Source organism: Paroedura picta, chromosome 2 (genome assembly GCF_049243985.1).
Source record: "Paroedura picta isolate Pp20150507F chromosome 2, Ppicta_v3.0, whole genome shotgun sequence".
Taxonomy (NCBI): domain Eukaryota; kingdom Metazoa; phylum Chordata; class Lepidosauria; order Squamata; family Gekkonidae; genus Paroedura; species Paroedura picta.
This window is the reverse complement of record NC_135370.1, coordinates 158,452,211-158,466,714: the sequence shown is the minus strand read 5'-3', so window position 1 is coordinate 158,466,714 and position 14,504 is coordinate 158,452,211. Positions and strand designations below refer to the sequence as shown.

At 43.6% G+C, this 14,504-nt stretch overlaps 2 protein-coding genes across 9 annotated transcripts in view; both read right to left on the bottom strand.

The window, feature by feature from the left end:
* The window catches only part of LOC143830654 (tyrosyl-DNA phosphodiesterase 1-like), a 39,730-nt gene extending 36,360 nt beyond the window's left edge, over positions 1 to 3,370 (bottom strand). For 4 of the 8 annotated variants that reach the window (XM_077323467.1, XM_077323464.1, XM_077323466.1 and 1 more), the window contains exon 1: positions 417 to 3,370. The gene's annotated coding sequence lies outside the window, so the exon portion shown is untranslated. The remainder of the gene's footprint in view (positions 1 to 416) is intronic. The other 4 variants (XM_077323470.1, XM_077323471.1, XM_077323472.1 and 1 more) reach the window with 4 other exon arrangements.
* Positions 3,371 to 7,331: 3,961 nt separating this feature from the next.
* Positions 7,332 to 14,504, bottom strand: part of TDP1 (tyrosyl-DNA phosphodiesterase 1) — a 34,808-nt gene continuing 27,635 nt past the window's right edge. The window contains exons 13-15 of the mRNA XM_077323452.1: positions 12,154 to 12,256; positions 8,011 to 8,119; positions 7,332 to 7,521 (exon numbers count right to left, since the gene is read on the bottom strand). Of these exons, the coding sequence (XP_077179567.1) occupies positions 7,448 to 7,521; positions 8,011 to 8,119; positions 12,154 to 12,256 (286 nt within the window). The 3' untranslated portion in view covers positions 7,332 to 7,447. The remainder of the gene's footprint in view (positions 7,522 to 8,010; positions 8,120 to 12,153; positions 12,257 to 14,504) is intronic.

Sequence of the window (14,504 nt, the reverse complement as noted above, 5' to 3'; positions counted from 1 at the left end):
AGACAGTTACATCACTGGAACAAACCCTATTTGCAAATGAGCATATCATGCACTGCCACCTAAAAGAAAAAAAGTCACTGGCCCCACAGGTATACAAACATTTTAATCGTCTCTTTCCAGCAAGAGGCTCAGAGTGTACGAAGTGCATTTTATGCTCTCAAAAATACATTGTGATAGACTGAGAAAGTGTGACTAGCTCAAGGTTACTTAGTGAGCTTGTCTGGAAGTCTGTCAGGAAGAGTGTGGGCATCTGAACCTCACTTTCTTAGTCCAATACTCTAATCACAGCAATACACTAGCTTCACAGGAAATCTATTCCAAAGAACTGGCGCCACAACCAACAAACTGCTTGAACTAAATATGTAACACACAGACAGTAGAACCTGAAAGCTCATGTCAGGTTGGTTCATGCTTACCTTTTATGTCAAGGGCTCTGAAGTTATATTCGGACTTAATTCCTTCTACTTTGGTGAGGGAAAATCTGAAAGGATTCCCTCCACCCAACCGATCCCAAGTGGCCTACACTTTGCCAGACAGCTCCACAGGTTCATGGCCCTCTGAAAGATCATCATTTGCCATACGCAACTTTCCAAAATGACCTTCAGCAGCCCTCTTTTTCTGCAGTTTGGGACACTGCTCCTTCCAGTGGCCTCTCTGTCTACAATAGGCACACATGTTCCTAGGGAGATAGTGTCTCTTCTCTTCCTTCAGAAGACTCATAACCAAAGCTACCTCGGCCTTCATTGAGTTTTCTTCTTCTTTATCTCTATTCCAGTATACATTGAAGGCAATGTCCACTAGTTCACTCAGGGGCATTCCCTCGGCCCCATATGTCTTTTGTAACTTTTGGTGTATATCAGGATAAGATTGGCTAATGAACCTCTCTCTCACCTCCTGAGCGTTTACTTCTGCTTCAGGGTCTATGTCACTATAGGTCTTAAAGGCAGCTGTAAGTCTCTCTAAAAATTCAGATGGATCCTCATCTTTTTCTTGTCGTACCCCACCCAATTTAATCCAGTCTGTCTGCTTAGGGAGTGGTGGTTCTATAGTCCTATAGCCCTCATGTGCTTGGATGCCCTCTTGCAATCTATATTGCCAACTGGGGTTCACAAGGGGAAGTACTTTATCTACAGGGCGTCCATTATAGTCCTGTTGGTCTTCTTGAGCAAGGACCTTCTCTGAGGCTTGTGGGAATATCAAGGTCGGAATATTTTGCTTCGGATTAATCAGGTCTGTGGTTGTCAAAGGCACATGCACTAGAAAACCTCTTCCCTCATCATTCAGCACTTCTCCAAGTTGGCAAGACACAGCAGGAACTTGGCTGGTTGGCATTTTAGAAGCCATTACTCTCTCCACCTCTGTCTGGCAGTCCCTGGTTACTGACAGACCTTGATAAAACTGAGAACTATTGCTGGGTCCGGTTCCACAAGATGAAATCTGAAGATTTGGTGTGCTTCTCAAGTTTAGGCCACTGCTAGACTTGGATGTTTGGTCTGAACAACGAAGGGGGGATAAAACAGCCACATTTGATGGTTGGGAGACTACTCCCACCCCAAAATTGTCTAAACTAGGGTATAATTTCCCCCGTATCTCAGCATTGTCTGTGGATTCCAGTACCTTAACCTTTGGCATGGCAAGAGGCTTAGTATTTGGCATACATTTCCCATTCATTTTAGAAGCCATTACTCTGTCCACCTCTGTCTGGCAGTCCCTGGTTACTGACAGACCTCGGTCCAATTGGGAACAAGTATTGCTGGATCTGGTTCCACAAGATGAAATCTGAAGATTTGGTGTGCTTGTCAAGTTTAGGCCACTGCTAGACTTGGAGGTTTGGTCTGAGCAACTAAGGGGGGATAAAACAGCCAAATTTGATGGCTGGGGGACTACTCCCACCCCCAAATTATCTAAACTAGGGTATAATTTCCCCTGTATCTCAGCATGGTCTGTGGATTCTAGTACCTTAATCTTTGGCTTGGCAGGAGGCTTAGTATTTGGCATACTTTTCCCATTCATTTGCAACACCATCTGCATTTTCTTATGACAATTCCCACAAGCCTTCAACAAGTCAGGGTGAGTAATGGCATATATCCAAAAACTGACATAGTTAACTTCATCATTCTTTCCTTTCTTCTTACAGCAATCATACAATTTACACACTATATCTAACTCATAGGTTCCTGCAGCTGGCCAAAAGTCAGTATCGAGGGAGTAAGAAGGCCAAATTGAAGTACAATACTGAGTCAGTCGGTCAACAGGATAATCTGGAGAGTATTCAACTATAATTCCCCAATTTTTAACCAGACACCGGAGAGGGCTCAAAGGTCTTCCAGATTTACTCTGTTTAGCTCCCATTGTGGGCACTGGCACATACAGTCTTTCTGCTTGTGGAGAACTATACCTAATTTACTCCCAGAGCTCTTCCAGTCAACCCAAAACCAAAATGGAAGACCAATCAACCAACAAAACCAAATCCAGTTCCCAAAGCACCTCCAATTCTTTAGTCCGCTTCCCAAAACCTCAGAGGAGTCACGCCTTACAAACCAAAGCAATAACGACTAGGAGGCAATCTAGAACCCAAATGATTCGATGCCAGCAAAGAAAGGCATGAAGTCAGCCCAGGTCCTCACATTCTCTGGGTCACCAGATGGAATCCCAGCCACATCTTCAGAATTTGTTAATTGAACTGGTCTGTTGCCTGGTATGCCACTGCCCAATACAGGAGACGACCAACAAGATTTCAGAGGTGGACAAAACTATTATTATTATAATAAAGGGGACCTTGGCAACAAAATCCAAGGCCTCTGGGCAATCAACATCAGCAACAGCTTTTCATAGATTGCCATAAGCAACTTATCGACATCTGCAAGTGTCCACCAGTCACGGAATTTAAACTTTCTATGTATCTATACAAAGACGTTTTCCAAGCATATATTTCTTTTGCCCCTTTCTGGAGTGTTCCTGCATCTCTTGATCCTGACACTTACAACACTACCCTCCTATCTCTAAATAACAATTTGCTTAATCTTCTGGTTCATCTTGCTGTTTTACCCATAAACGGAATTTAACTTGCCTGACCTGCAGGAAGAAATAAAAAGACCGCTACATTAAACGCGAACCCTTCATAAGCACAAGGCGCCCGCTTTGCTTCTCCAAGCCCGCCTTGCCCTTGCGGGCGAAGCCGAACAACAGTCAGCGGCACCGCTCGAAAGGAGCAGGGCCCCAACAGCAGGCTCTCTTTTCCTCCCCGGCCGGAGCAGCCGAAAGGCCAAGCGCTTCTCAGCAAGCAGCCGGAAACGCCACTCAAAGCGGCTCCGAGACAAGCTAGGACACCTTCCCCGCGTTTCCCTCTGTTCCGAAAGTAGCAGAATGGAAAGGGGCAGGCCCACGAAGAGCTTCCGGTTCCGGGGAGAAACGGCACGTGAGCGATTGACACTGCATTCCGCCAATGATGCCTACGGCGACGGGTGGCGAAAAGATCTTCCCGCCCACTCTAGCTTCCTCGACCAATGAACGGTGGCGCATTAGTTGCTAGGGTGAAGTTGGATGCGAGTCGCTTCGCTGCCGAGGGAAGTTGCACAGACGTTGGCATGTGCACGGCGGCTGGGCGAATGGGGGGCGGGGACGGGGGAGGGAGAGGGGTTCGGAGCCTTTTGCCTCGAAGCCCGTGGAGCAGGGGTAGTCAAACTGCGGCCCTCCAGATGTCCATGGACTACAATTCCCAGGAATGCTGACAGGGGGCTCCTGGGAATTGTAGTCCATGGACATCTGGAGGGCCGCAGTTTGACTACCCCTGCCGTGGAGGGTGTGAGGAGGAACATTGTTTGCTCTGAATGACAGAGCGCCTCGGGGAGGGGGTCTTCCATGTTACCCTTTGCCCGTAAACTGGACAATAAAATCAGTAGCACCTTTAAGACCAACAAAGATTGATTCAAGGCGTGAGCTTTCGAGTGCAAACACTCTTCCTCAGAACTGACCATCATAACTGTTAATTGGAGGATGCCAGGGGTTGGAGCTGGGTCCTTCTGCATGCAAAACACGTTTTTTCCCCGAGCCATGGCCCTGTCCAAGATTACGCTTCTCTTTTGTGTACTTGTATTTGTAAAAATCGACTTAAATAATTAGATTTCACCCACAAATGTCTACAGTGAGCACGTCTAGTAGTCTTCTAGCTTATGGTTAAGAGAAAGCTATAACAAAGCCATACAAACAGACTCCCAAACTGTGCATGAGGAAAGGAGTTTTGGTCAAGTTTGTGCCTAATTCACCTTCTGTGCCTGGGATCACAGACCGTGAAATAACCTGGGAGCGCCTTGAGCACCTGTAACTGCCTTATACAGACTGAGACTATTAAAACCACTATATCATAGTCTGATTGGCAGCAGTTTTCCAGAGTTCACTGTCTATCTTTGCACAATTTAATGAATGTTTTTGATAATACCTAAATGTTAAATTTTAGTTATAACAAATGAGCAGTGGTAATGTAAAACTTTTAAAATGAAATTTGCATCCCTGGTGAATAGACAGTGAGTTTAGTCGGGGCTTTCTAACCTTCTAATAGTCTTCTGCTCTCTATAGAAAACTCTGACAAAACAAAATCCAACAACAAAATATTTATTTATTTATAGACTGCCCTCCTTTTTAATCTAGAGACACATAATATTGAGGAATGTAACTTGTTGCCATTTAAGAATGCAAAGTAATGTTTTATAATGTCTAGGCAAGGAAATAGGATAGATTTTGTGGGCAGTTTCTTCTTCCAGAGAGAACATTTTTTATTTTGCTAATTCACTATATGGATATCGCAGTTATCAGTGATTTCTGAGAACTTGAAATCTCTTCTTTGGGGAATGTAAAAAAAAAGAATTCATGTAATGGAGATGTGAGAATTCCTGCTCATCTGCTGTGGATGTGTTAACATGTCTGCTGTATTTATATTTAGTCATTAAAGTTTCAGAAGCTGATCTTTTTGTGTTATTTATTCCAAAAGTATAAAGTTCTCCTGGTGTGTTAATCTGGCAAGCGTGGTTCAATTCTGCATTCCCCCACATGTAGCCAGCTGGTTGACCTTGGGCTCCCCAGAGTTCTGATAAAACTGTTCTGACTGAGCTCCACAGCTCCTAGCAAGGTCAGGAAGAGATAAGGTGTTCTAGCGGGAGACACTTTGGTATGCAAAGGGAGGACAGGAACTAACAGGTGATTTATGGCTTTATGACAACAACCCGGGAGTTGTCAGGACACGGGTGAAAGATGGGTCAGGAATTGGGGTTCATGACACATAGTCAGGTAGGTTTGTATGGATGTAGGCAGTCCCTGAAGTTCTGAGCAGGCCTCTGGAGATGATGCTGGTACTTTAGTCTGCCGATAAATACTTTTAAGCTGAATCTAGATAGCACGAAGGGGAAGAAACCAATGTTCCCTCAAATTCTCCCCCCCCCAAGTGGAGCAGTTCACATCCTGGGAATATAACTGCTGTAATTTTAAAATGGGCAGTGCAAGACGACCCTGCATGGCTCCAGAAACTGTTCATCTGGGCTTCCTGTGTTAATGAGCAGTTGCTCACATGCACAGCTTAGAGGGAACACTGAGGGAGATACAGTGTACTGGCTAGCAAGGGAAATATCTCTTCTGGATGGGAAAGGGGAGATCCGTAGCTTAGAGTTCCTGCTACCTCAAAGAGCATCTGTGATCAGGAACACATCGAATGACTAATTTACCAAATATGCCTGCTACTAGCACCGAAAGTAATCCATGCCAGGCTTATTTCAACGTGAGGCCCATTGCACTGCACAAGGACTATCCGGAAACCACAATTAGTCCAGAATGCTGTAACTCCTCTTTTGACAGGAATGTAAGTGCCCTCCTGGATCAGACCAAGAGTCCATCTAGTCCAGTATCCTGTCACACATTGGATGGCCAACAACAGGGCATAGAGCCTTGATGCCCTCCCATGTTGACTCATGACTCTAGGACCCAGAGGACTAGTGCCTCTGAATGTAGAGGCTCCTTTCAGTCACAAGGGCTATCACCTATTGATAGATCTATTCTCCATTCATCTATCTAAAACCTTTATAAAGCTGTGGCTACCACTACAATCCCTGGCAGCGAATTCAATTTCTTAATCACTCAATATGTAAAGTAGTATTTCCTTTTGTCCTGAACCTACTGCCCATCAGTTCCATTGTATGCTCTCAAGCTGTAGTATTTTGAGGGATGGAGAAAAGGTCCTTTTTGTCAACTCTACTCACCCCATGCATAATTTTTATAAACCTCTATTAACCCAACCCCCCCCATACCGTTTTTTTCTTCTAAATAGAAAAGTCTGACTTTTCACCCTTTCCTCATAGAAAAGGTGCTCCAACCCCTTAATCATTTAGCTTGTGGGGGTGGGAAAAGTATGGAAGGAAAAGCCCTTTTTCAGATAGTGACGATAAAGACACAATATTCCAAATGAGACTGCATCATAGAGCTACATATGGACACTATACTATCGGCCGTTTTATTCTCAATCTGTTTCCTAATAATCCCTAATACATATTTTGCCATTTTCACCACTGCAGCACACTGGGTTGACATTTTAATTGAGCTCTCCACTACAGCCCCAGGAACATTTCCCCTCACAATCACAGCAAGTTCACATTCCATTAGCCTATGCTTGAACTTCATTTGTCACACTGGAGGTCCTCTTGAAGAGCTGGGGTTTTTTTTGGTACCGTCTTTTACTATTTAAAGGAGTCTCAAAGCAGTTTAACATTCACCTAGCCTTCCTCTCCCTAAAACAGACACCCTGTAAGGCTGAGAGAGCTCTCAAAAAACTATAACTGTCCCAAGATCACCCACTGGTTGCATGTGGAGGAGTGAGGGATCAACCCAGTTCTGCAGATTGGAGGCTGCCACTCTTAACCACCAGGCTGTTGGAGCTCTTCACAATCATCATCCTGAATAATTTTGTGTCATCTGCCAATTTGACCACCACACTACTCATCCCTGGTTCCAGATCACTGATGATCAGATTAACTAGTACCAGCTCCAATACTTAAGCTTGTGGGACTGCTCTGCTTACTTCTGTCCACTGATTCTGCTCTTTGCTTGAATCTATACCTTACAAAATTTCCATAGTAATCAGCCATCTTATCTGAACTGACAGAATTTTAGCCTTGAAGAAATATACAGGAAGAACAAAATGAAATGGCATTAAGGAATTTCTCTGCTAAAAAGCATTATGGAACTTGTATCACAATTTACGTCAGAACGGTTTGATTTTACAGGGTGTGGCGGGGGGGGGGGGGACAACAGCACAATTCAAACTCCAAGTTCATATCTGATGACAAATGTAACAAGCACTTTAGTACATTTTATTGCAAATTCTATACAAATTGCCCTTCGTGGGGCCCAGTATTTTCAAAAATCACATTAAATATATTTATGTTCATTTATGAAGAAAACTTTTTCATTTAGGAACCCACATATTTCCATGTGTATCTGGAGCTCTAGTATAAGGAATGTTCCAAATCCAAGGACGATCTGCAATGGAAAATAAAAAGCTTAGAGCTCATTATACCACCAATAGGAAAGAAGCTGATGAACATGCAATCAGACTTCTGAACAATTATTTCCCATTTCTCCAAGCAACTATGGGCATCTGCTACACCCAGAATGAGCAAGAAGATTATTCACAATTCCTTCCAATAAACGTGGCAAAATCCTGATGTGTTGGTCTTTGCGGCCTCCTAAGAAGAACGTGCTCTTTGTTTTTTGAGTACCATCCTTGCACCACACAGCTTGACGCTGGGTCACACAGCCAAGGTAGGAATCACAATAAATAAGCATCAGCAGACTAAGTGATATACACACAAAACCTTACAAGACTTGACTGCCGTATGACAGAATTCCTAGAAACTCATAGGTAACTCTGAAAATCTCTGCTGCCTACAACAGTAGAAAAGAATCCTGGATGAACATCTACCTAAAAATCACCAAATTCATCAATTGCATTTGAGAAAGACATCTTACCTTTACTTTCATACTTCTCTGGGGGAAGGTCATAAGGTACAGGAAATGCTAAAGCTGGCTCGTCAGAAAGCAGGCTTTCCTTTACCTGGAAATAGTCAGTATCCAAGCCCTGTGACAAAATGCAGACAGACACGGCCTTACAGTCAACCTTTTTTTTTTTTTTGCTTCCTTTAAGCTAAGATACCAAGGACAACTTTAAAAAAAATTATATATAATTTTTATTTTTCCAAAAAGATAGAAATAACATAGATACATATAATAAACATTAGTGAAGCAATTGTTTAGAATCTAAGCATATTAGAACCCGCTCCTTTCCCTTCTGATTTACTTTTTTAGATAGTTCAGATAAGGACCCCATTGTTCCTGAAAAGCTTCTTCTGATTTTCCATTAACCATTAATGTCAATTTAGCCATCTTGGCGAGATCTGCCAGTTTGCTCAGCCAGTCTTCTATTGACGGTAGCTCATGCGTTTTCCATTTTCTAGCCAGCACTAATCTTGCCGCCGCCGTCACACAGAAGAATAAACTTCTTGTGTGTGTTGGGAGGCACTGCGGTGGTAAACTTAGTAGCATATATTCAGGCTTCATAGGAAAATTCAACTCCCACATTTTCTGCATTATTGTATGAACCTTAGCCCAATACTTATATATTTTTTCACATTTCCACCACATGTGATAGAAAGAACCTACTTTATGTGCAGATTTCCAACACTTATTATCACAACTATTTGCAATTGCAGCAATCACTTTTGGTGTTACATACCACCTATAAAACATTTTATACCAGTTTTCTCTAAGAATTTGACTGTTAGTAAGCTTTGGAATTCTAGTCCATATGTGTTCCCATTGTTCTAAGGTCACTTGGGTCTCTAAGTTTTGCATCCATTTGATCATGCATGGTTTTATCTGTTCCATCTCAGTTTCATATTTCAATAATTTATATATTAGTCGTAAGTGTGGTTTTTCTTGTATTAATAGGTTTTCAAATTCTCGTATTGGAGCCTCTAAATTTAATAGATGCTGGAATTCTGCTTTGAACCTAGATAGGAGTTGGTTATATTCCAGCCATTGGACCAAAGACAACTTTTGTTACATTTACTGCTCTGTACTGTTCCAGTACTTCATTTATGTTATATTTATACAGTCCACCTTTCTCAGAAACTCAAGGCAGATTACACAACGTAAATCAATCCTTAAAGCTGAGCATTATACTGATTTTAACCACCTCCAGAGTAAAGCTTTGTGAGACCACATAAAATAGATTCAGTAAAACCTTTAAATATGTTCTAATAAAATGTAGTTTGACCTAGAAGGCCATCAGCTGCAAGAGTGAGGTAGGCCTGCTTGAATTCCATATTCAAGATAACGAAAACAAAAGTTTGCAAGAGGCCTCCTTATGGCCTTCACAGATGAAATGTTGCAGGTCGAAGAATGCGCCAAGGGGCCATTCTTAGGAAGTAATCCTGTAACAATACCTTGTGGTAAATGAGGTAAGCCCAGCCTAACAGGCTGGGTCCTGTAACCCTGACCACTCCAGGGATGCCAACAGTACACAATGATGATGTGTGGATCAATGGAAATGGGTGAATTGTAAAAGTGACAAGTTTGGCAAGCTATAAAAAAATCAGTGTCAGTTGGAACAAAGAGCTGTGTTGATGCTGTCTTGATACTGTAGATTTTCTTATATTTGCGAATATATCTTTTCTGGGTTTGTTTGTTTTGCTCTATCTATTTCATCAGTTGTGAAGATTTAATTTGCACACTACTGATCGTATGAGTAAGGAAATTAAGTGGCCTCCACTGCAGCAATTAAGTCCATCCATAAACATTTAACTCATGGGGGAGAAGGCACTAGAACAAAGAGTCTTCTATTTCAAGAGGAGAGTTCACAAGACCTAGGACTGAATCCCCATCAAGCTGTGGAAGTTCACTGGGTGATCTAGGGGCCATCACATACTTTCAACCTAAACTACCTTCTTGTGAGAAGAAAAAAAAGATAATGTGAGTTGCTTTGGTCCCCACCAGAAAGCCAACTTCGTTTACCGGTCAAAAATGGCAGCCTCTTATATGGAGAGCTGGGTTTGATTCCACAGCTGGGTGACAGCTGGGCCAGTCACAGTGTTGTTACAGCTGTTCTCACAGACCAGTCCTGTCAAAGCTCTCCCAGCTCCACCTAGCTCACAGGATGCCTCTTGTGGGGAGAGGAAGGGAAGGGAAGCTGTTTTGAGACTCCTTCAAGTAGTGAAAAGTGGAGTATAAAAACCAACTCCTTCAAAATGGATTAATAATGAATATAGCTGAAGATAGGAAGGCAGATAAGAGTTAGACTTATGAATGGCTAAGATGGTGACAATGAGGGAAGGAAAGGAGAAAGACTCTATGGGTTGACACAAGGAGGGAAAGAGGAGATAATGTGGGAAGGGGGATACATGGGAAACTAAGCTGCCCTCCTACAAGTCCTTGGGAGTTCCCTGTCATGCAAGTGGGCCTAGCCACCACAATGCAAGAGTCATAGTTCTCTAAGAGAGCCAGTTTGGTGTAGTAGTTAGGAGTGCAGACTTCTAATCTGGCACGCTGGGTTCGATTCTGCGCTCCCTCACATGCAGCCAGCTGGGTGACCTTGGGCTCAACACAGCACTGATAAAACTGTTCTGACCGAGCAGTGATATCAGGGCTCTCTCAGCCTCACCCACCTCACAGGGTGTCTGTTGTGGGGAGAGGAAAGGGAATGCGACTGTAAGCCGCTTAGAGCCTCCTTCGGGTAGAGAAAAGCGGCATATAAGAACCAACTCTTCTTCTTCTTCTTCTAAGTATAAGCTATGGGGGGGGGGACCTGGAGACAAATGGGCAGATAAATGTAGGCTGTCTGTTGGCTAGGAAGGGGAGAAGGAAGCAGGCAAAATATGGGGGCTATGGGGCTTTCAGGAAAGGAAAAAAGAACATATTGGATTTTCTTTTTTTGTTTTTTCCTGAAAGCATAGTTTAAAATGTACTCTGATAATTAAGTGCTCTATCTAGACGAGGGGTCCCCAACCTTTTGGTACTTATTTAGATCAAAAGTAAACATTCAAAGGTAAATGTGAAGGTATTGTGGCCATGTAGCATGGGTGGGGACAGGACCAACATATTCTGTCCCACTGCCCCTCCTTATGTCCTGTTCTTATATTCATAAACCATGCATATAAAGCTTGTCTCTGTTGCACAAGCAGGCCCTGAAAAACTTGCCAATGGGAAAAAATAGCCTCTGACTGCTTTTGTACAAGTAGCCCTTGGTTCCAACCATCACTGTTTTGGGTGATCAAAGGCAATCCCTTCTTCCTTTTGCACCAGCAGAAAAGTTGATTGGAGCTGCCCAATCCTATTTTCTTACATGAGAAATATCACCAGTCATTTAATCAAATACTTTTCATCATCATAATTCCCTGGCTTGAAGTTCAGAAGAAGACAAAGAGCTGGGTTTTATACCCCACTTTTCACTAACCAAGAAGAAGAAGAAGAAGAGTTGGTTCTTATATGCTGCTGTTATCTACCCGAAGGAGGCTCAAAGCGGCTTACAGTCGCCTTCCCATTCCTCTCCCCACAACAGACACCCTGTGAGGTGGGTGAGGCTGAGAGAGCCCTGATATCACTGCCCGGTCAGAACAGTTTTATCAGTGCTGTGGCAAGCCCAAGGTCACCCAGCTGGTTGCATGTGGGGGAGCGCAGAATCGAACCCGGCATGCCAGATTAGAAGTCCGCACTCCTAACCACTACACCAAACTGGCCCTCCAACCAAAGGAGTCTCAAAGTGGCTGTAAGTTGCCTTCCCTTCCTCTCTCCAAAACACATACCCTGTGTGGTAGGTGAGGCTTAGAGAGCTCTGACAGAACTGCTGTGTGAGAACAGTTCTAACAGAGTTGTGATTAGCCCAAGGTCAGCCAGCTGGTTGCAAGTGGAGGAGTGGATTATCTAAACTGGCTCTCCAGTTGGGAGGCTGCCGCCTTTAACATCTAAACACCAATATACCCAGCTGGCTTTCATTCAGTCATAAACAATACAGACATTGTTGCCCCAACAAATTTAGATTCTCAGTCAGCCGTAAAAAAATTAAGACATTGTGGCCCCACCAAATTTAACCATCTGTGGGGGAACAGATGAACTCACGAATTCAGAAGGCAAGAAGAGGACTCCTAGCTCATACGATCGGATCATCAGCTGGGTACCATTTTTTTCGAATGCTCCCCAAGCAGCCTTGGAAAGATTGGCACTGCAGAGAGAAAGGCAACAATTCTGTTTGAAGCATACCCATGGTCGCTGACAGCACAAATATGTCTTGTGGTTTTAGGGTTGGACTAAGTTCTAGGGAGACCTGGGTTCTAGTCCCAAAGGGAGCTCACTTAGTCTACTTGACAGGGCAGAAGTTAGGATAGAAAGGGAGAGCCAAACAAAGTGCCAAACTAAGATTCTCTGAAACCAGGTGGGGTAAATAATCTAATAGATCAGTGGTCCCCAACCCCCGGTCTGGGGACCGGGACCCGTCCGTAGATCAGTTGGTACAGGGCCGCGGCTCCACCTTGTCCTCCTCTCCAGCTGCTGCCTCAGGGGCGGCCCTGCTACTCTGCTACCGGCTCTCTGGTGGCCGCCATGGCTGTGGCTCCCCCTCGGCGTGGCACTGCGCAGCTGTTGCTAGCATTGGGTGGCAGGAAGTCAGGGGTGCCAGCGGATAAGCAAGTGGAGCAGGGGCTCAGGTGGTGGCGACGTCCCTCGGCAAAAGACTACCCCCCCCCCACGGGCCTCAGTAAAATTGTCAAGCTTTGACTTGTCCCCGGTGATAAAAAGGCTGGGGACCACTGTAATAGATTATTCCTATACATAGCTCTCAGTGCAGGATATGAACTGAAGAATTCTAGTTTTAGATGTGTAAAATATTGTGAATTCTGCATTGTTAAGTGTATTTGTATGCATTTTTAGAGATGCACTAACCTTGTGAGAAATTTGGTGGTGTGATTTGAACCCAGTTCTGATTTTCCAGATTGGAAAAATCAAGACAATGAAACAATTCCTGGATTCTAAAAGAGGGATCATCTCTTTAACTGCAGGATAAAGATCTCAAATAGCATCACGGATTAGGACTGAGGGGTACAATTTTATTTAAAAGGGACAGACAACGAAGAGAGAAGGAATAGCAGTATATGTCAAGCATATCTATACTTGTGAGGAAATATATGTATCTGAGCATGTAAGGTCAGCTAAGAGTCTTTGGATAAAAATGAAAGGAGTAGGAAATACTGGTATTATTGTGGGGGTCTGCTATAGACTACCAGGCCAGGCAGAGGACTTGGCTGATATACCCCTAGATCAGAGAAGTGGGACACAGTGGTCATGGATGATTTCAATTACTCAGATATCTGTTGGCAGATCCACTCTGCTAAAAAATGGAAATCCCCATAAATGCTTGATTTGTCTTGCTGAAAACTTCAGTGCCCAAAAAGTGGAGTGGGTAACTAGGGGGTCTGCAATTTTAGACTTGATTCTCACCACCAGGATAGAACTGGTTAAGGTGAAAGCAGTGGGCACACTTGGTAGTAATGAACAAAAAAGAAGAGTTGGATCTTCTATGCCATTTCTTTCTCTACAAGAGAAGTTTCAAAGCAGCTTACAGTCGCCTTCCCTTTCCTCTCCCCCCAACAGACACCCTGTGAGGGAGGTGAGGCTGAGAGAGACCTGATATCACTGCTCGGTCAGAACAGCTTTATCAGTGCTGTGGCCAGCCCAAGGTCACCCAGCTGGCTGCATGTGGAAGGGGAGTGGGGAATCAAACCCAGCTCACCACATTAGAAGTTGGTGCTCCTAAACCCTACACCAAGCTGGGAAATGTTGTCCCCATCTTCAAGAAGGGGAAAAAGGAGGATCCAGGTAACTACTGACCTATCGATGTCTATAGCTGGCAAAATTTTAGAACAAATTATCAAACAGTTGGTCCTTGAGCAGCTAGACAAGATGGCTGTGATTACTGAGAGTCAGCACAGCTTTCTCAAGAACAAGTCATGTCAGACAAACCTTACCTCTTGCAAGTTACTACCTTGCTGGATCCAGAGAATGCCTTTACCTTGAATTCAGTAAAGCTTCTGTTACAAGGTTCCACATTATATTTTTGTTCACGTTGGTAAAATGTTACTGTTAGGTGGATCGATAACAAAAGTGCTTGTTAATGGTTTGTCATCCTCTTGAATGACAAGTGGAATGTCTCCGGGATCTGTCCTGGGCCCTGTGTTGTTCAACGTATTCATAAATGATTTTGATGAAGGAATAGAATGGGGTGCTTATTAAATATGCAGATGATACTAAACTGGGTAGCAAACATAGCAGACGACAGAATCAGGATACTGTCACAATCCACGGAAAGCAGCCTGCAGGTAAATCCTAGATAGATACAGGAGGATCTTGACAGGCTGGAAAACTCAGCTAAAATGAATAAAGAATTTCAATAGTGATAAATTTAAAGTTCTGCATTT